At 42.1% G+C, this 23,153-nt stretch overlaps 1 protein-coding gene across 3 annotated transcripts in view; it reads left to right on the forward strand.

The window, feature by feature from the left end:
- LOC141258805 (opsin-5-like) overlaps positions 1-15,811 on the forward strand; it is a 203,647-nt gene extending 187,836 nt beyond the window's left edge. For all 3 annotated transcript variants that reach the window (XM_073673945.1, XM_073673944.1, XM_073673947.1), the window contains one exon: positions 13,995-15,811. In XM_073673945.1, the coding sequence (XP_073530046.1) occupies positions 13,995-14,354 (360 nt within the window). In that variant the 3' untranslated portion in view covers positions 14,355-15,811. The remainder of the gene's footprint in view (positions 1-13,994) is intronic.
- The last annotated feature ends 7,342 nt before the right edge of the window (positions 15,812-23,153 follow it).

Raw genomic sequence — 23,153 nt, forward strand, 5'->3', positions numbered from 1 at the left:
CTCAGAGCCAACCTGTTCCTGCCCTGACAAAAAACTAAAGTTGTCGCTCCAATCAGGTATTTGAGTCTTATCATCGTCTTCCTCATTGTCTCCACCAACAGGAGTTACAGTTTGGGAATGAGGGTCTACATTATGGTCAGAACCTTCTGCGTCTGGTCCTGGATCCGACTCATAAAGATTCTGGGCATCAGTGCAGATCATTTCCTCGTCTGGATTCACAGAAGCGCTGGAGTCGACCTCTGATTCCCAGGCTATAGTATGAGTAAACAGCTCTGCAGACTCAACCATCTGTTCTACCTCATACTCAGACGGGCAGCTGGAGATTTGGGAGCTGTGAGGAAGCAAGTGCGATTTGGGTGACACCTTTGAGGACTGGAGTATTTGTGATGTTGAAGTTGATGTGGAGGAGAGCCCACTTAAAGGAGCACTTGATATCCGTTGAAGCACCTGCTGTTTTTGTGCCTCATCTGGAATTTGTAGCGATTGGCGTGGCCGTAAGAAAGGGATCTTATCACATTGTCCGCTAAAAGAAGTAGACATTTTAGTTTGGCTGGAAGATGGTCTTTCTTCTGCACCTACCCCACGGACACAACCTTTTTTCCCCTTCCCAACACGCCTATTCCCCTTTCCACCAGCAGCAGGCCTTTTTCCACTCATTTTGGTGGTTAACTAATTCACAACTCTGGAGTTGTTTGCACAAAAAAACAATGGATGGTAACCGAGCAGAGCTGAGTGGCCAAACTGTGGTATTAGGCCAAAACTATTGGCTGGGCTAGATGCAGAAAAAAATTATTTTTAATTTGCAACCTGATGGAGGTCAGTATAGATGGACTAATAGAACAAGTCCCACACGCTGCTAGAAGCCCAAATATTTTTTGAGAGATAAATGAAGAAAAAAATTATTTTTAATTTGCAACCTGATGGAGGTCAGTATAGATGGACTAATAGACCAAGTCCCAGACACTGCTAGAAGCCCAAATATTTTTTCAGAGCTAGATGCAGAAAAAAATTATTTTTAATTTGCAACCTGATGGAGGTCAGTATAGATGGACTAATAGACCAAGTCCCACACACTGCTAGAAGCCCAAATATTTTTTCAGAGCTAGATGCAGAAAAAAATTATTTTTAATTTGCAACCTGATGGAGGTCAGTATAGATGGACTAATAGACCAAGTCCCACACACCGCTAGAAGCCCAAATATTTTTTCAGAGCTAGATGCAGAAAATTTTTTTATTCAATTTGCAACCTGATGGAGGTCAGTATAGATGGACTAATAGACCAAGTCCCACACACTGCTAGAAGCCCAAATATTTTTTCAGAGCTAGATGCAGAAAAAAATTATTTTTAATTTGCAACCTGATGGAGGTCAGTATAGATGGACTAATAGACCAAGTCCCACACACTGCTAGAAGCCCAAATATTTTTTCAGAGCTAGATGCAGAAAAAAATTATTTTTAATTTGCAACCTGATGGAGGTCAGTATAGATGGACTAATAGACCAAGTCCCACACACTGCTAGAAGCCCAAATATTTTTTCAGAGCTAGATGCAGAAAAAAATTATTTTTAATTTGCAACCTGATGGAGGTCAGTATAGATGGACTAATAGACCAAGTCCCACACACCGCTAGAAGCCCAAATATTTTTTCAGAGCTAGATGCAGAAATTTTTTTTATTCAATTTGCAACCTGATGGAGGTCAGTATAGATGGACTAATAGACCAAGTCCCACACACTGCTAGAAGCCCAAATATTTTTTCAGAGCTAGATGCAGAAAAAAATTATTTTTAATTTGCAACCTGATGGAGGTCAGTATAGATGGACTAATAGACCAAGTCCCACACACTGCTAGAAGCCCAAATATTTTTTCAGAGCTAGATGCAGAAAAAAATTATTTTTAATTTGCAACCTGATGGAGGTCAGTATAGATGGACTAATAGACCAAGTCCCACACACCGCTAGAAGCCCAAATATTTTTTCAGAGCTTGATGCAGAAAAAAATTATTTTTAATTTGCAACCTGATGGAGGTCAGTATAGATGGACTAATAGACCAAGTCCCACACACCGCTAGAAGCCCAAATATTTTTTCAGAGCTAGATGCAGAAAAAAATTATTTTTAATTTGCAACCTGATGGAGGTCAGTATAGATGGACTAATAGACCAAGTCCCACACACCGCTAGAAGCCCAAATATTTTTTCAGAGCTAGATGCAGAAAAAAATTATATTCAGTTTGCAACCTGATGGAGGTCAGTATAGATGGACTAATAGAATGATGCTATGCCCAAAAGATTTTACTTCACTAGGTGCAGTAAAAAAATTGGTATTCTATACACAGGTGGTATATCTTGCAACACAGATAGGCTACTCCACTGACTAACACACTCTGCAATAGGCCAAAAAGGATTAGCTTTGCTAGATTCAGCCAAATGCTGTGAAAAAAACTTGCATAGCACTGGCACAGACCTGCCTGGCAAAAACTGATAGGAACTGATGTAACCTAGTCCTGAAAAGGACTCCAATTACAATTAGTCTTTACTCCCACAATCTATCTATTTAAGAGCACAGACCTGCCTGATAAAAGTCGTAGGAAATGCTGTAACCTAGTCCTTAAAAGGACTGCAATCACAACTATTCCCTACTCCCAAGCTATCTGTATATTTGTGCGAAAATTGGCTTGAAATTAACAAGGTATAGCGCACACAGCAACAGCGGTGCCGTCTAACACGCAGCTGCAGCAGTGAGAAAATGGTGGCGACGGGGAAAATGGCTTGGTCTTATAGGGCAAGGACATGTGACATACACTGCCAATCACACATGCCCTTGCTTGTGTGAAAAAAAGCACTTCGCTCCGTGTGTGCGCTGCTGATAGGCTGACAGATTGCACCTCCCCACTGCAAATGCGGGAAAGAGAAAAAAAAATGGAGATCTTCATTGTTCCTGCAGAGATCCATCCCCTGCCCCTCCCCCCGCCCCGCTGTACACTCAAACTGCGTATTAACATTAATTTTCATCATTACTGAGAAAAAATCCAGTTATGATTTTGGTGCACGAACAGTTATCGAACATAACCTCGAACAGCCGAATTTTTCTCAAATTGTTCGTGTTCGCCGACCGGCTCGAACACCGCCCAAAACAGCTCGAATTTGAGATTGGCGAACAGTTCGAGTAGAACAACGCTCATCTCTAGTCCTGAGCTCCCCTCTCTCTTTCTTCCTACTGGCCGTCCCCACCAGGGACCCACCTTTGTCCGGCTCCCTCGGGCCTCTTGGTGGCAAAACCTTTCCTGGCTTTCCTGACCCTATTCGTGGTATGCCTTCCTGGTGGATGTGGTGAGGGTCGTGCCCAAAACTTGACCACGACCTCCGGTTCCTGGCTAAGGATATTTTGCCTCTGCCAGTTTGGGATCCGGTACCCTTTTCTGCCAACCCTTCACCCTTCTGGTTTACTTCTGGGATCTCAGGGTTCCCTCTTGTCTTGTGTCTCTGGGCCTCTCTTCCTCCTTCTCTCCACTACAGGCCTGGCCCTGGAGCTGGGCCCAGCCGGAGCCACAGCTCCCTGTCAGCCCTCCTGGCTGAACTCTCTCTCAGAACTCACTCCCTGAACTGACCCTGTTCCTAGATGGTGCCCACCTTATATACTCCCTCTATGTGTGAGCCCAGGTGACTAGCACCCAATGGGCTCCTACCTTTATGCCCAGAGTCCCTCCCCTATCTGCCCCTACACTACTGGGATGTTCCTCCCCCCCTCCCACTCCAGCCAGGGACAGACGCTGTCGTACCTGCACATCTAACTGGTGGGAGTACCGTAGTTCTGTCCCCCGGAAATGGGATGAGTGTAGTGCATGCAGCTATCTGAGCTCAGTCCCACACTCCATCCTTACCCGGGAGTGGAATACCACACCTCTGGTTCGAGGTGCAATACCCCTGTAGCAGCCGAGTCCTCGGGGTGCTACATTTCTTTTATGAAACTGTCCCACAAAACAGATTTGTGAAGAAACTAGATTTAGGCAAATGTGACCTCCATTTATATGTGTATTTGAGCCCTTATTCTGTCCCTATGGCCTGTGGCTGTAAATATGGCTCTGTGAGATGCTGGGTCTCTTTCACCTGTACTTACAATTGTCGCAGATAGCTTAACTCAGCTGCAGGCACAGACGTTGAGAAGAATCCAGAAGAGGGGTTTATTTTCTTACAGGAACTTGTGAAATGCATACAGAGCAGCAGGTAGAAAGGAACTTTCCTCAGACAGGCTGAGAGCACATGAGCTTCTGATGGAGCCAAGATGGAGAATGAGGAAAGGCAGGAAGAAGAAGGGAGGGGTTAGCCACAACACAGTCACATGAGTGGAAGACAGGAAGAGAGAGGGGACATACACAAGGAAGGTAAACATTACTGCATAGCAATAACCAGCAATATATGAAAACTGCGAGACATGCAACACAGCATGTAAAATGTCCAGGGCAGTCTGTAAAATTTCCCATTCATGGGCCATAACAGCCTTGATTGAACGTGGCAGACTGCAACCCCCAACATGAACTATAGGTCGGCCTTAGCCGAGAATTTCTTCTATTGGATGACGGAGAAGACCCTTCCCAGTCTTAATTATATAAAGAGCATTGCTCCTCGGAGGCACAGTCTTGAACATTTCAGCGGCTTTCCCTCCTCAGCTGGGTCTTCACATTCTTACTCCAGCAGGAACTCTTTCCCTCACATTGGGGTCTTTGTGGTTGCTATTGTTATGTTCTGCTACCAGAGCTAAGGAAAGAGAGGAAATCTGTCCCTACGATAGAACTCAGCTGAATCCCTACGATGTAACAGGGAACCTGATCCTGCGATCAGACCTGCTAAAGTCCTAAGCTAGTCTGTACGGAGACCTATAGATGTGGGGAAGGAATCCCTACAAGTACTAAGGACTGGGAGGAAAATGGGACACCTCCTAACAGAAATAGTAGCAGACAGACAAACAAACAAAAAATATAGAACACTGAGGTCCGTAGACCAAGCAAACTAACAGAGTTAGATACAGAGCACAGGCTAGCTAGAAAGTAGTTATACAATGAAGTCCAGCAAAGCCAGAAGGGCGGAGCAGGATTAAATAGGCCAACGAGGTCATGTGACCAGCAAAGGAAAAAACCTAAGAGCAAGGTTCTAACAGTACCCCCCCTTCTAAGAGGATCCTCCGGATCCCCTAGGACCAGGCTTATCAGGAAATCTCCTGTGAAACGCTCTGATAAGTCTGGACGCGGAAACATCATCTGACCTCACCCAAGAGTTATCCTCGGGTCCGAAACCTTTCCAGGCCACAAGATACTGCAAACTACCTCTATACCGTCTAGAGTTAAGGATGCGAGAAATTTCATATTCCCCGTCCTCCACCACCGGAGGAACAGAGGCAGAGGCGTCACCATCCGATACAACAGCTTTTTTTAACAGAGAGACATGAAATACCGGATTAGTTCTCCAGGAGGTAGGAACCTCCAACCTAACAGCAGATTGGTTGACAACCTGAAGCACCTTAAAGGGCCCTACAAACTTGGGACCCAATTTCTTAGAAGGAATCCTCAACCGCAGATTCCTAGAGGACAACCAAACCATGTCACCAACAGCGAACAAAACCTCCTGTCGTTTCCTATCAAAGTAGTCTTTAGATTTTCTGTTGGCCTCCTGAAGATTACCACGCACATCCGTCCAAACTCTCTCCAAATCACCGGAAAAATTCTCCTCCTCAGGCACGGCAGATCCCAACTTGGAGAACGACCCAAACGACGGATGTCTCCCAGAACAACAAAAAAAAGGCGAACAACCAGCAGAAGAAGATGTATGATTGTTCAGAGCAAATTCAGCAAGTGGCAGAAACTCAGACCACCCCTCTTGATTGTCTGCCACAAAACAACGCAAGAACTGCTCAACATCCTGGTTTTTCCTTTCTGTCTGGCCATTAGATTCAGGATGATATCCGGATGAGAACGACAGATGAACTCCCAACCTGTCACAAAAGGCACGCCAAAAACGAGCCACGAACTGAGGACCCCTATCAGAAACAATGTCAGTAGGAACGCCATGAAGTCTGACAATTTCCTTGACAAAGGCCTTAGCGAGAGTTTTAGCGCAGGGCAGTTTGACGAAGGGAACCAAGTGACACATCTTGCTAAAACGGTCCACGACCACCCAGATGACAGTAAAACCCTCAGAGGGGGGAAGGTCAGTTATAAAGTCCATAGCCAAATGTGTCCAAGGAGCACTGGGAACCTCCAAAGGACAAAGCAACCCCGCAGCAGGAGTATGTGAGGACTTAGATCTAGCACATATAGTACATTGACGCACCCACTTAATGACTTCCTTCTGCCATCCAGGCCACCAAAAACTGCGACCCACCAGTCTCTTGGTCTCAGAGATTCCGGGATGACCTGCCAACCGAGATTCGTGACACTCAACAAACAAATCTCTCCTAAAGGTCCCAGGCACAAACAACCTCCCATGAGGAGTGTTAGATGGGGCATTCTCCTGTGCTTTAAGAATCTCATCTTCCAAAACGGAGTCCAAAGCAGCTATCACAACACCTTCTTGTAAAATGTTCTCCTCTTTCTCAGCACCGACTATGGGAGAAAAACTGCGAGACAAGGCATCCGCCTTAACATTCTTAGTACCAGGGATGTAAGTAACGGAGAAATTAAACCGCGAGAAAAACAGTGCCCACCTAGCCTGACGGGCATTCAGGCGCTTGGCAGCATCAAGATATATCAGATTTTTATGATCCGTAAGAACCTGAACGGGAAATTCCGCACCTTCCAAGAAGTGGCGCCAGTGTTCAAATGCGAGTTTAATAGCCAATAATTCCCGATTACCAATATCGTAATTCAGTTCAGTCTCCGAAAAATTTTTTGGAAAAAAGGCACAGGGATGTAATCCATCCCCGTTATCCTGAGACAATACTGCGCCAACCCCCACCGAAGAAGCATCAACCTCAACCAAAAATGGCTTAGCCACATCAGGCTGCATAAGGATGGGAGCAGAGGTGAACCTCTCCTTGAGATACACAAAAGCTTCAATGGCCTCAGAAGACCACTGAACCGCATCAGCACCTTTCCTGGTGAGATCGGTCAGAGGTTTGACAATACTAGAAAATTTTTTTATGAATTTTCTGTAATAATTGGCGAAACCTAAAAACCTCTGTATCGATTTCAAACCAATAGGCCTAGGCCATTCCTGTACAGCTTGAACTTTAACCGGGTCCATCTCAAAACCTTCGCTGGAGATAATGTAACCCAAAAAACTAATTCTCTGTACAGCGAACTCACATTTCTCCAGCTTAGCAAAAAGCGAATTGTCCATTAACAATTGTAATACCTCACGTACGCTCCGCCAATGAGACTCCAGATCCGGCGAATAAATCAAAATGTCATCCAAATACACAACCACATTTTTGCCGATCAAAGGTCTAAGGATGTCATTAATAAGATTCTGAAAAAATGCAGGAGCATTAGTAAGACCAAAAGGCATAACCAGATTCTCAAAATGACCCACAGGAGTGTTAAAAGCAGTCTTCCATTCGTCACCCTCCTTCATGCGCAACAGATTGTATGCCCCCTTAAGGTCAATTTTAGAGAACCACTTGGCCCCCATTAACTGGTTAAACAGATCAGGAATCAATGGCAGTGGGTAAGGATTGCGTACAGTAATTTTGTTAATCTCACGAAAATCCAGACAAGGACGTAAACCGCCGTCCTTTTTTTTTACAAAAAAAAATCCAACCGCCACAGGAGACTTAGAGGGCCTAATGTGACCGGCGGCCAAACTTGTCTGTATGTATTCATCCAAAGCCTTCCTCTCAGGAATAGTAAGGTTAAATAAACGACTTTTAGGAAGAGTCGCTCCAGGGACAAATTCAATAGAACAATCATAGTCTCTATGGGGAGGCAAAACCTGCGATTCCTTCTCAGAAAAAACTCTCCAAAAATCCTGAATAGGAACAGGCAATTCTCCCCTATCCAAAGCTGCAATACGCCCGTTACAACACTTGTCATAACATTTATGGCTCCAGGATTTAATTTCATTGGTAGACCAATCCAGTACAGGATTGTGAAATTTTAACCAGGGCAATCCCAATATTACTGGAGAAGGCAAGTTATTCAAAACTACCAAATCCAATTTCTCATGGTGAACACCATTAATAGTGAGAGGAAATTCACAGACCTTGAGAGTAATATTCTTCAAAGGGGAACCATCCACAGAAACCACAGCAATGGGGGATGATAAAGGTTCGGGTTTTAAATTGAGTCTTTCCAAGAATCCCCCATCAATTACATTCAGAGTAGATCCACAATCAACAAACACCCGAAATTCCATTAATTTTTCCTGAGCAATCGTGGAAGCAGCTAAAAATACACCCTTGGAATTTAAACAGGCAATACGGGCATGACTGACCATTTTTTTTTCTTTCTTCATACGAAGCTCACAGCCTTTAATAAAATGACCAGATTTTCCGCAATAGAAACACAAGCCTTCAGAAAATCGACGGTCTTTTTCTTGAGAGCGAGGTGCCACCGATCCAATCTCCATCGATTCACCACTGTTAGTACACACATTCTCATAACCAGAAACTGACATAGCAGAGGATTTGCTCTCATTAACCCTTGCACGCAGTCTCCTATCCACCCGTATAGCTAATTGCATAGCCTGTTGCAAATCTTCAGGTGTAGGATAAGCAATTAGCAGGTCTTTAACCCTTTCATTGAGCCCAGCAAGAAATAGACTTTTCAGAGCAGAATCGTTCCACCCTGTTTGAGTAGACCAACGACGGAAATGAGTACAATATTTTTCCACATTACCTGATCCCTGTCTCAAACGTCTTAACTCAGTCTCAGCTGATGCGACACGGTCAGGATCATCATATAATAGTCCCAAAGCAGAAAAAAACTATCCACTGATCTGAAGCATGTATCACTAGGTTGCAAAGAAAAGGCCCACTCCTGAGGCTCTTTGCGCAAAAGTGACATTATGAACCCTATGCGCTGGGATTCATCCCCAGAGGACTTGGGTCTCAAACGAAAATACAATAAGCAAGCATTTTTAAATGAAAAAAATTCTCGGTGTTCACCAAAAAATAAATCCGGCAAACATACCTTAGGCTCCAAGAAATGTGCTCCAGGACAGTTACTCACGTGCTGACGGAGCTCGGCCACCTCCAGAGAGAGTCCCTGCAGGCGATGAGCCAAATCCTGAACCGACACCATGATGGAACAGAAAAATCTTTCCTTAGAGAATTTGCAGGCTGGACTTACTGTTATGTTCTGCTACCAGAGCTAAGGAAAGAGAGGAAATCTGTCCCTACGATAGAACTCAGCTGAATCCCTACGATGTAACAGGGAACCTGATCCTGCGATCAGACCTGCTAAAGTCCTAAGCTAGTCTGTACGGAGACCTATAGATGTGGGGAAGGAATCCCTACAAGTACTAAGGACTGGGAGGAAAATGGGACACCTCCTAACAGAAATAGTAGCAGACAGACAAACAAACAAAAAATATAGAACACTGAGGTCCGTAGACCAAGCAAACTAACAGAGTTAGATACAGAGCACAGGCTAGCTAGAAAGTAGTTATACAATGAAGTCCAGCAAAGCCAGAAGGGCGGAGCAGGATTAAATAGGCCAACGAGGTCATGTGACCAGCAAAGGAAAAAACCTAAGAGCAAGGTTCTAACAGCTATCTCTTTATCTACAGGTCTTGACCCTCTTGGGTGTGGCTTAAAGGGAACCTGTCACGTAATTTCAAGCATCTAAACTGTCCCCAGTGTGTTGTTAGTGTGCATCACAAACACGTTATTTTCATTAAAAATGGCGCTGTAGTGATGTATAAACAGCACTTTATATAGTTAGATCGTACCTGCTCTTTTAGTCATAGGGGTTGCACAGTGTTGATCAGGAAGCCACGCATGCGCCGTGACGCTCGGCTCCCCACTCGACACTGGGCAAGCATGGCTGGCTCCACGCTACACACTGCGCAAGCGCGACTCCAAGCGCCACCCTACGCAAACGCGACTCCAAGCGCCTCACTCCCCAAGCGTGGGATTCTAGTGAAGTCAGCGCAACCAGGGAAGTCAATCAAATTGAGTAGGCAGCGAAAAGGAAATGAATCACAGATATTACCTCCATTCAAATAATACTTTCATACCATGAACAAATAATACCCCTATACAAATTATACCTTCATACAGTGAACAAATAATACCTCCATACAAATAATACACCCCATAAAAATAATACCTTCATATAGTGAACAAATAATGCTCCAGATAAAATAATACTATCATACAGTGAACAAATACCTCCATACAAATAATACACCTACGTTCAAATAATACCTTCATATAGTGAATTAAACACCATTCAAATAATACCTTCATACAGTGAACAAATAATACCTCCATAAAAATTATACTTTCCTACAGTGAACAAATAATACTTCCATACAAAGAATACACCCCATTCAAATAATACCTTCATACAAATAATATCTTCATAACATGAACAAACACCCCAATACAAATTATACCTTCATACAGTGAACAAATAATACCCACATACAAATTATACCTTCATGCAGTGAACAAATAATACCTAAATACAAATAATACACCCGTATTCAAATAATACCTTCATACTGTATAGTAAACAAGTAATGCCCCGTACAAATAATACCTCCATGCAAATAATACCTCCATACAAATAATACACCCACATGCAAATAATACCTCCATATAGTAAACAAGTAATACCCCGTACAAATAATACCTCCATGCAAATAATACCCCCATACAAATAATACTTTAGCATGTAGCAACTCTCACTCTTTTTAGTGTTTTATTAGTGCTGTTTCCGGTAAGTCCCGGGTTGAATCCTCCTGAAAAAGACATTGTGTGCACAAACCCTAAGATTGATTTCATCCTAAGCTCTACATTGACCTCTTATGTCGGGGTTTTCATTTAAATCTGCAATAAACAGGATTCAGATGGAACCCCTGAGAGAACCATTCACTGAAATTAGGCACATGGAGTCACTTTAGACTCAATTTGGCTTCTCTCCTGGCAGTCTCCCAAAAGTGCAGTCAAGCCCTGTTTTGTACACCTCTAAAAACATGAACACCACTGGAACAGAGACTAGATGGAGTCCTAAGTGTCTCCATATACCTAGTGAAAGATACTGTCAGGGGATTCATCTGAATCAAGTTTTTTGCAAATTTATATGGAAACCCTGAGGTACAGTAAAACTGATTAATGGATTAATGTGAATCTAGCCTTAAAGGAATCCTGTCATTTGATTCATGCTGCCTGTAGCACGAGCAGCCTGAATCAGACCGAGGCTGCACAATTGCAGTCAGATATATTTTTCTCTGAAACGCTCCCAGTTTTTCCCATTTTTGGTCCATGTGATTGACAGGTCTGTCTCATGTGTACACATGGAACAGACCTGTCAATCAACAAGAGCGATCCAGGGAGAAGCCGGTTGGGCGCGGCACCAGACTAGTCTGATCTCTGCCAATAGTCCTTGGCTAGAACTTTAAACTATATGAAGTTTGAAACTCCATCATTTCAGTGAAAAATATATATGTCCATGATCGTGCAGTGAGACTCTGGTTCATGTGGCCCGTGGCACACTTTTGGGGTTTTTCTACTGTTCTGGCACCTCAGGAGTTCTGAAAATGTTGCACAAAAATTCCAGGGAAATCTTCTCTCCAAAAATAAAATGTCACTCTTACTCTTCCAAACCCTGCCATGTGGCCAAACAGTGTTTTCTGACACCATATGGTATTGTCGCGTTCGAAAGAAATTGTGTAACAACAAATTGTGGCGTCTATTTTCACCTGTTATACCTGGGGCTAAAACAACATTTAATTGGTAAAAATGTAATATTATGTTTCTTTACCGCTACGTATTAAAATTTTGTGAAAAACAAGTGATGTCATCATGTTCAGTACATCTCTAAATGAATTCATTGAGGGGTCTAGTTAGTAAAATTGGGTTCTGCTGTTCTGACACCTCAGGGGCTCTGGTGATGTGACATAGTATTCATATACTATTCCAGCTAAATCTGCACTTCAGAATGGTGCATCTTCATTTCTGAGCTTTACTGTGTGCCTGAACAGTAGCTTCTGACCATATTAAGAGTACTGACATACTCATGTGAAAATGCGTTACAAATTGTTGGGTCTATTTTATCTTGTTTCCATTGGTGAAAATTAAAACATTTGGACTAAAGTAGTGATGAATGAGCAGACTCGTTACTCGAGATTTACAAGAATGTTTGGGTGTTTTCAGAGTATGTTCAGCGTGCTCAGGTGTTATGTTTGAGTCACTCTGTGCGCTGATTTGTGACTGCTTGACAGCTTTAATACATTTGAGGAATGCCTGTTTATTAGGCATTCTTCACATGTATTAAAGCTGTCAAACAGTCGCATCATGCACACGGAGTGACTCAACATGAGAGCACGCTGAAGATACTCGGCGAGCACCCGAGCATACTCGCCGAAAGGGTTAACAGAACATACTCACTCATCACTAGACTAAAGCAACATTTTAGTGGAAATAATGTCATTTTTCAGTTTCACGACCCGGTGTTATAAATTTCTGTGAAGCACCTATGGGTTCAAAATGCTCACTACACCTCTAGATGAATTCCTTGAGAGGTGTAGTTTCCAAAATATGGCAATTTTGCTTTTTTTTTTGCTGCTTTGGCACCTCTGAGACTCTTCTAATGTGACATGGTGTACGTAATCTGTTCCAACAAAAATTTTCCCATAAAAGACATGTCGCTCGTTCTCTTCTGATTCCTGCAGTGTACCCAAACAGTAGTTACTGACCACATATGGGGTATCTCCGCGTTTGGGAGAAATTTAGTAACAAGCTATGTCGTCCATTTTACCCTTTTACTTCTTGTGAAATTGAAAAATTTGGGCCTAAGCAACATTTTAGTGGAAAAAAAATACTTTTTATTTCATGTTGCAACAGTAAATTATTCTGTAAAGCACCTGTAGGTTCAAGATGCTCATGGCACTGGTAGATAATTTTTATACAGAGCGTAGCTTCCAAAATGGGGTCATTTATGGTTAGTTTATACTGTTTTGGCATGTCAGGAGCTCTGCAAATGCAATTGTCACACTGGAGCAAGGAAATGCCTGGCGTGCTGTGCAAAAGAGGGAAAGAAGGTAAAAGGAGCCCTGACGATAGGGAAAGGGGAGAAGGAACACCCCTAAACAGTCACCTAAGTCTGCACCCTGAGCTCCCAATCGTCCCTAGATGGGTCCTTCTCCTCGTGTGCGATCATACCTAAGCCCTGGCTGGCCCTGAGCTAGCCCTAACTAGTGAGTAGGGCAGCGAGACACTAGTCTCACTACTAAGGTGAGGAAACACAGGAAGGGAGACAAACCAGGAGAAATCAAACAGCAACTGGAACTCCACAGCTTAAAATGGAACAACTTCTCCAGAGAGGTCAGCATAGAAAACCTATAACCGGCACAGGAGAGAGCTAGGAGTCAGTTGAACTAATGGAAAGGAGTGGCAGCAAAATGCAGCAGCTGGGATTACAGCCATGAGGATCAAAAAGGATCTCTTAACCCCTTCCACAGCAAGTGAAAATCATTCTGCTCCACTCAAGTGAATCGCCGAGTGGACTCCAAAGACCTGCGATCTGTCAATCACTGCTATCTTCTGATCCCAGATATCCCAAAGGTCTCAACAGGATGCACCACAAAAGATCTCCTGAGCCCTGTTGTGAACCCAAACTGTAGTTTGTGACTATATATAGTTTATTCCGGCTTTGTGAAAAATTATGTAACAAATTATGGTATTTTCTCCTGTTTCACTTAAAAATACAAAAAAAAAAAAACAATGAGGCTGAAGAAACATTTCAGTGGAAAAATAATGTAATTTTTCATATTTTCATTTCACTTTGCATTAATTCCTGTGAAGCACCTGAAGGGTTTTACTTTTCCTTCCTCTAGATGGCGGTGCTGGTGAGTCTTGGATTTCTTGTGGCTTGGACACCCTATGCCATTGTCAGCTTCTGGTCTATTTTCCAATCTAGTGCCAGTATTCCCCCGACTGTCTCTTTACTCCCCTGCCTCTTTGCCAAGTCATCCACAGCCTTCAACCCCATCATCTATTACATCTTCAGCAAAACCTTCCGGCAAAAAGTGAAGCAGCTGAAATGTTGCTGCGGCTGGAGGATCCACTTCTTACAACAGGAAACCTCAGGAGAAAATCCAGCCGTGTCCGTCATCTGGTCGGGAAGGGACAACATTCAGATCTCCTCAGTTCTTAAGTTCAACAAGGAACATTCAAGTTCATCGATGACCCAATGAAAGAAACCTTAAGTGGCCCATACACGTGAGATAAAATTTGGCCAAAATGGCAGATTTTGAAATGCTGGAAGCAAGAGCTGAGCCTAAGGTGAGTGACATGAGGCATTGAGAGATGGTTAATGCCCCCTATTGATATTTCGGGTCAGGGCAACCAATACTCTCTATGAGGACAACCAACGGATGTGGTGAGGGTTCTACTGTGAGGGTTCTGTCTAAGGGAAATATGCCATTGAACATGAAATATGTACCTTCTTGACTTTGTAAAGTACCTAAGCTGGAGCTCCAAATGTTGTTTTGCTTTTATTTTTTTTTCCTTTACATCTTTATTGTTCTGTTTTTGTCTTTTTTTTAATCTATTTTCCCTAGAGTAGTTTTTTTCTTTTTGTCTGTACACCTTTATTTTTTGGGGTTTATTTTCTATAATTTTGTTTCCTTTGTGTTTTTTTCAGTTTTTTTTTTCTTTATAATATTTTTTTTTTTGTCTGGATTTTTATTTCTTTGTCTATTTCTTTTTCAGTCTTTAAAATTTTCACTAAACAAATATGTTTAAAAATATGGAAGGAACTGCTGGTAGCAATATAATTTATCTACATTATCAGTAAGAAAAGTTTAAAATGTATAAATATTTGACTAGTTTCACTTGTTTCAGAGCTCACTACGGTTTATAATAAAATTCACCATTATCTGCTATTTTTCTTTTTTTTCTGTTCAGGTTTTTTTGTCTACATTATTTTTCCCGTTTTTCTTTTTTCTTTTCTATATAATACTTTTTTTTCCCCCTAGTTTTGTCTTTACTCTCTGTATTTGTCTTCATTGTCTATATTTTGTCCTATTCTCTACAATATTTTTGGTATTTTGTCTTACTTTTCCTTTTTCGTCTATTTTCTTTATTTCTCTTTTTTAGTCTTTCCATCTATTTTCACTGAATAAAAATATTAAAAACTTGGAAGGGACTGCTGCACTGCCGGTAACAACATCATTTCTCTACATTATAGGCAAAAAAAAAGTACAAAATGTGTTAATATTTTATTGGTTTCACTTGTTTCAGAGATCACTAGGGTCTATAATAAAATGCACTCAAATTTATAGCGGATTCTTTTTATTGTCATAAACGGTGCTACGGCAGTGACTTCACAGTGTTCGGTGCTGGTCTGACATTCAGTGTTATCTCATCATTAGAGGTGACACCTCCACTTACAGAACATTATGGACAATTTGCAGATGGGGCATATAAACCTATGATATCATCAGCTCCTTCTTTGCCATTATGGTCGGACTTGACGCTGGTTGTTCCTCACGACATATTGTTAGGGTTCAACAGAAGAGACGCTGATCCGGAAAGCCATCTACTACTAGGAAACAACACTTTTTGGTTCGTTCATCACAAATTCCATCTGTTCTCGATCGTAGTACGCCGTGTATATGCACTAACAATAAAGTTTGCACAAGAAATTAAATGTTTCATTTTTTTCTTTTAGACATATTTTCTTAAGTTCTTAAGTATGTTCACACGACCAGAGGACTTGCCGTTCATTTGTTCCATCTGTTGTAAATTCTCCTTTGAAAGCCCTTGAAGCGGCTAAAAGAAGGGACCGGTCCATTCTTCTGGTGGCTTCAGCTTGGAATCCACCAATAATTTATATGTAGGGTGTAAAAAGAAAGACTCATGCTGTAAAAGTGTCACAAAAAGTTTTCCTGAAGCGTCTTCCAAAGCAAAAAACGATGCTGTAATCCGGCATCTAAAGGACGCTATGTGCTCATACCATAAATGAAAGATTGGATGGATGGATATGAGATAGATAGATAGATAGATAGATAGATAGATAGATAATATTGGATAGACAGATATGAGATAGATAATATTAGATAGATAGATGATAGAGGATAGATAGATAATAGATAGATAATAGATAGATAATAGATAGATGATAGATAGATAATAGATAGATAGATAACAGATAGATAGATATGAGAGATAATTAGTAGATGATAGATATATAATATATAGATATGAGAAATAGATAATATTGGATAGATAGATATGAGATAGATAATATTAGATAGATGATAGATAATATTAGACATATAGATAATTGATAGATAATAGATAGATATATAGATAGATCAATCAATCAATAAAGCTATTAGAATAAGTTGCCAGTATTGTTTAGTTTAAGTAATAATTATGCTCTTATTAATATATCTTTCATACCGCATTGCATATTAGTTTGTTCCTTTGCGCAGAATGTTTTGGAAAACAATGATTTATCACAGAGGCTTCTAGTCTATAACTGAAGGACACATGCTTATCATAAAAACAACATGTTGAACTTTTGGGCATAAAATGATCCTCGAAATGCTTGAAATTGTTAATACAAAACTGACTCTTTGAAATATGGCAATAACATTTTGCTTTAGACATGCGCAAAAACCTCCAGGCTGTGTCTCAGAATATTGATTTAAAGGGTTTTGCCAAGAACGAAAGTACGTTTTAATCAATAGATCTTGGAATAATAATAATTTCCACAATTCGATGTGTTTAAATAAAGTGTTCCTGTGCTGAGATAATCTTATAAATGTGCCCCTGCTGGGTACTGTGTAATGGCTGTGTCTGACCATACAGGAACATGGTCTGATCATACCACAGCTCCTGGGCAGAGAGGAAGCAAAAGAGTATACAGACATTACAGCAGGGGGTCACAGCTGATTCTTTCTGTGAGGTAAAACATTACCCTGCCTGTTTTTAAACGCTTTACTGTAAAGAAAAATTTAGCTTAATGTCTGTGTACAATTTTGCGTCCTCCCCTGCCCAGGAGATGTGGTATGATCAGACCATGTTCCTGCACGGTCAGACACAGCCATTACACAGTACACAGCAGGGACACATTTATAAGATTATCTCAGCACAGGAACATTTTATTTAAATACATCCAATTGTGGAAGTTATTATCATTCCAAGATCTATTGATTAAAATGAACTTTTTACATGGGAAAACCCCTTTAAATACTGCACTCTTTATAGGGCAAGCCAGTCCTCTATCACTATGGACTCTCTGTATCTTTTTCCTATTATCTTTATCTCTTTTTAATTGTTTTTAGTTGTAACTTTTATGCTAAATAAACTTCATTTTTATTTAAATCGCTTGTAAAAACCGGATGTTTTGCTAGAAGCGCTGCTTTCCATATCAAGTGGTGGAGAATGCGGGCATTTCCAGCAGCTTTAGTTTCCTTTACGAAGCACCCTAAAAAGGAGAATCAACAGGGAGGACAAGCGCAGCCTCAGGTGACATTTTATGCCAGTCTCATTTTTTTCTTCTTCTGTAGGTCTTGCGTTGGGGACTTTTGCTTCAAGAGATCTCTCTCTCTTAGGTTACTATTTAACTGTACTTGTTTAGACAATTGATTGCAGTGTAGTGAAATGTAGTGTTGGGACAATCTTCACACTCTGTGGCTATTCCTTGAATGTCAGTGCCACTACAGCCCCATAGTGTTATAATGCTGAATACTTGGATCTTTTGACCCCCCATAGTTACACTTCAGTACGGTTGCCTGCTCTATAACCTAATAAGATTTGGATCCAAGGGGTAACGTTTCTCCTTGCGGAGAGTGACATGTTAAGCATGGCATGCTAAGGTGAGGAGACTTTTAAGCTTTGCAATGCTCCTCTGGGAAATTAAGTATGCAAATTGTCTCCTCAGAGAGGAAGAGGACATAACTGTAGTGCAAACTTTTTGAAGCAGCAATCCTAAATGTCAATATCGACCCTTTAACGAGCCTTATCACATTATTTTGGATAAAAGCTAAACCAGAATCTCAATTTGAAGACACTGTGTTTCGGGGTACTGTCCCTCGTCAGTGCAAAGTGTGAGATCTGGTTTGGCTGGGTGAGAGACAGTGTCTGAAAATTAAAATTCTGGTTTGGTTTTTATCCTAAGTCATGTTGCAAGGCTTGTTAAAGGGTTGATATTGACTTTTAGGATTGCTACTTCCAATAGGTGGCACTAGTTCTAGTCCTCTTCCTCTCTAAAGAGACAATTTGCATATTGAATTTCCCAGAGGAGCATTGCAAGGCTTAAAACTCTCCTCACTTTGGCATGCCATGCCTGACATGTCACTCTCCGCAAGGAGACAAGTTACCCCTTGGATCACGGTCAGACGCCTCTCACCCAGCCAAACCAGATCTCACACTTTGCACTAACAAGGATCAGTATTGACTTTTAGAATTGCTATTTCTAATAGGTGGCACTGAAGTTCTAGTCCTCTTCCTCTCTAAAGAGACAATTTGCATACCTAGTAAGTTGTAAAAGTTTAGCATGGATAAGCTTAGGTTTATTTGATCTCCAAAGGCAAACAGTACTCCACTGTAGTATCCCAGTACATGGTCTACTGCTGCTGACTGAAACAGTTGTGGTTGGCCATAGATTTGTTCCAGTGTGCCAGATATACTTTGGGCACTGTAAGTTAGGAAATGTATAATACATTGTATGTGCGTACAGTGAGAATTCATAAATGTGCATTGCACTTTGCTGGCATGTACTGGTCAATGTATGCGTATGAAAGTTAGGTGTTTGATGTCCTCTTAACAAGCGGTCATTGAAACGTCTGGGAGGAGCTCAGCTCTAACACACGTCCTGTGAGTTGGTTCAAACCAGTCTAGTCCTGTTTAGTCCAGAGAAGGAACAGCAAGAAACCTCCACTGCTCCCTGAATCCATTCCAGTCCACGCTGAGCGGACATCATTCTCCTCATAGTCGCTTCCACAAGGAAGTGAAGCCTCAAACAGTCAGGAAAGATAAGACTGAACAAATGCTCTCCTGTATACTGGATTTCCTATGTGATTCTAGCTGGAAACCAGATCCATCATGTCTGCCATGTCATAAACTTTGTCCGACCTATCTCCTGCAATAGGTAATGGTAGGGCCAAAAACGTGAGTACTTCCACACTACTAGTGTGTCAACATGAGGAGCCATCCCGTGAAGGTCCCTCCATCAGTGTAGCATTATTTGTGCATATTTCCTCCAATAGCAAGTAAAAAGAACTGTGCTCCCGCTGCCCTGAGAGGCCCTAAACTTGCTTGTTACATAAGGAGAAGATGCCTTCTTTCATACCACAATATGCAGTGCAACCTATATTGTGTACTACCAACACTTTGCCTTTAAGTGAGAGAGACTGTACCTAGTTTACTCCTTAAGTGTTACATTTACAAGTTGACTTGTGTCTTTTCTTTTTTCTTTTTTTCTTTTTATATAGCGCCAACATATTCCGCAGCTTTACAATTCAGACATTTTACAGACATTATGGGCACTGTCCCCATTGGGGCTCACAATCTACATTCCCTATCAGTATGTCTTTGAAGTGTGTGAGGAAATCGGAGAACCCAGAGGAAACCCACGCAAACATGGGAAGAACATACAAACTCCTTGCAGATGTTGTCCTTGATGGCATTTGAACCCAGGATCCCAGTGCTGCAAGGCTGCAGTGCTAACCACTGAGCCACCGTACTGCCCTATGTCTGGCTACTTGTAATTGCACAAACATCACAGGCCCTCCAACACTCGCTCCCAGACACCACCTCTACAGGAATGCCCCCGGGGGGTCTTATATGATCTCCGTAAGTGCAACCTCCAGCTATTAACAATTGTTGTGGCACAATGGAAGTGTTTAGGGGTCCAAGGACCTTCTTCAGCTACAGTGATATTAAAATTCACCGCCTCCTCCGTGGCTTACCGCATCACAGCAAGTAGAGGGGTTGCCTGCCTGGCTCCATGGTTTTACACATAAAAAAAGGGTATGGGAATTATGTGTCCAAGATACATTGTTGGCAAAAAGTTCCAGACTGGGTCAGAATGTGTGAGGTGTCTCAAGAATGTACCATGTACTACAGAAGGAAACAGCAGACAGTGATTCTGAAGACAAAAGGGCTAAGTTAGATAATGGTGTATTCCGGTATCAGGACCAAAGAGCCCACAAGTGAGGAGTTACAAAAGAGAGAGGAAGAGAGATGCAAACTAGATAGGTCCTTGCTGATGTTTCTACAACATCAGCATTAGAGATTCCCCAGATTTCTGGAGCAACCACCAGAAACATGACTCAGAAAACCCAATTGGCTGTGCAATTGGAAAAGAAATAAGAGAGGAGGATACTGAATCTGGAGCATTTCAGCAATGTACCTGTCAGCATACATGACCAGGGGGCAACTAGCGACAGTGACCGCAGCCCAGGGACTAGAGGCGCTCACTATAGCACTATTCCCTCTCTCCAGACAAAACCAGAATAATTCATCTTTCAGTTTTTCATAAAGCAGTTACTCTTTCATTGTCTAGTGAGAAATGGGGCAGCACAAACAGTACTACAATGTGAACTAACCCCTAACCTACCCATAATAGTTACCCATGTGCTTCGGATCTGCTTGGATTGCAAGGTAAACTTGCTTACAGAAACAACGTGGCTGCCTGTACAAATAGGCCTCGTAAGCACAGAGGCAGCATTTCTTCTCAGTGATACAGTGCATTGTAATTTATTGGTATGAGATTTACTCTGCAAATCAAATTCTCATATTGTTTGCACACCAGAAGGTATGCAGTCAGAAACTCCACAGAAATGTGCAGAAGAATTTAAGAATTTCAACCAGATGGATGCCTCACTGTTCCTGATTTTTGGCACTCTGTCTTAACATAGTACTAGAGACATTACCAGAATACTTTATAGATTTGTAGCCAGACTTAGGACCACTGACAACAAAGAGAATTATGCTCATACCATTTGAACTAGCGCCGTGGAGTCGGTAAGCCAAACCACTGACTTCGACTCCTCAATTTCCCTGACTCCTGACTCAGAGTCGGAGTTGGAGTCGGACTCAGACTCCACAGCCCTGCCTCACTGCTGTATGCATGTACATAAAGTGCAGCACAGATTTATCTCAACTGAAAGGCGATATCCTTGGCGACATCTAGAACAAACATTTATAGGACATTTCATAACTTTCCCAAATTCATATGAAAAAATGTACAGCACATCCTTCATTGAACTACTGAACCCAATTTATTATATATTTTAGGAGTCGGAGTCGGTCAATTTTATACCGACTCCAACAATATGGACACCGACACCACAGCCCTGATTGGAACAAAAACTTTGTCTGAGCCTTGCTGTACAGGATGCATCTCTGCTTGCCTTGAAGTTCTCTCAGATCTCTGGTCATCTGAATCGGCAGTTGATCACAGATCTTAGGAGAAGGTGACATGCTGATGGGCGTTTGGTGGCTCCCAGGTCTTTGTTCCCTTACAGGGCTGCTATGTCAAATGGTATGACTCATCTCAAAAGGAAAGGATGATTGAATTGATAAGGTGTCACTGGTTGGCTCCCTGATTCACCTTAGTTGCAGTTACCAAATGTCAGCCCTGTCTAAAGTGTCCAAAATTTAATTCTGGAAAACTTGACAAACCTCCTCAGAAACAGTTGCAAAATGCACTGTTACAGATTGATTTCATCCAATTATAAACTTGCAAATTGCATGAGTGAGCATGTGTGCGTGGAGGTCTTTCCAGGGTTAATACAAGTTAGGGAAGCACAGCGCAGCAACTCTCTGAAGTTTTTTTACAGATTTGGTGTACCAGAGGTAATTAATAATGATAAAAGTTCACATTTACACAGTGCAGAAAATACATGGGAGATTTGGATGTTTTCCAGCCCTCAGGAAGTGTTAAGATTGAATGTTATAATGTCACTTTGAAAAATAAAATTAATAAATTCTGTGACAAGCAGGTTTAAAAAAAAATTACTCAGTCTTTTAAGTTTGCCACTGATGTCTATGTGGCACATACCCCGGGAACACATCCCTGGCTGAGATACCCTTTGGGGAAGTTCCTAAGGCTAGATTATATTTTCATCATGGCTCTGAACTGTCTTTGGCACATGGAACATTGATTATATTGTGCAATTACATTGGACACAAATCGATGTGTATAGGCAGTGGTTCGCTTCACTGCCGGACCTGGACTCAACTTTGCCTCTTTCTAGTAATTAGGCGGTGGTTAAGACTCTGCAGGTTAGATGGGAAGGACCTTACTAGTTATGCAACCCATTCAAGTCGAAAGAAAAGACGACCTGGATCCGTGCCTCCCACTGCAAAAAGGTTCCATCCTCTCTCTGCCCATAAGCCTCATCGGACTTGGAATCTGCATATAAAAAATTAAAAGGGAACCTGTCACATCAGATAACGCTATTTACCAGCAGATATAATGGTAATCTGCAGGGAAATAGCATTAGAATGAAGCCCGGCTGCTGTACTGAAGGCGCAGCTCCCAGAAGAAAATTAACTTCCTCCCAGGAGTCGTTGGCTTTCAGTCATGTAAGCGTGCTAGTACTGTGGCTACAGTCACTGCCCACAGCACATCCAAGGACTTTGACTGACAGCCGACTCTGCACTGATGCGCTCCAGAGCCAGTTGTCAAAGTACTGGGGCATGTTTACAGCGCTTACTATGTACTGATCGCACTGGCACACCTGTACAGAAAGTGACGACCCATCTTAGGTCTCCTTTGATCACTGTCCCAGGCTGGAGTCTCTGACTGAGTGCTCTCAGGGCTTCTTTGGTGCTTGACTGTCGACGAGTGTCTCCTCGGTCCGCAATGGTGGGGGCTGGTCCTAGACTGTTGACTGGCGTTGTCTGGGTCAAGAACCTTGACCAGCATAGTTCAGGTCTTCAGTGATCGACCATTGGTGAGTGCAGTCTGAACCTTGACTGGCATAGCTCTGGTCTTCGGTGCTTGACCGGCGTCGTCTAGGTCCAGGCCTGAC

The sequence above is a fragment of the Phyllobates terribilis genome, unplaced genomic scaffold (assembly GCF_046119375.1).
Source record: "Phyllobates terribilis strain yellow unplaced genomic scaffold, ASM4611937v1 Scaffold_3__8_contigs__length_932513732, whole genome shotgun sequence".
Lineage (NCBI taxonomy): Eukaryota > Metazoa > Chordata > Amphibia > Anura > Dendrobatidae > Phyllobates > Phyllobates terribilis.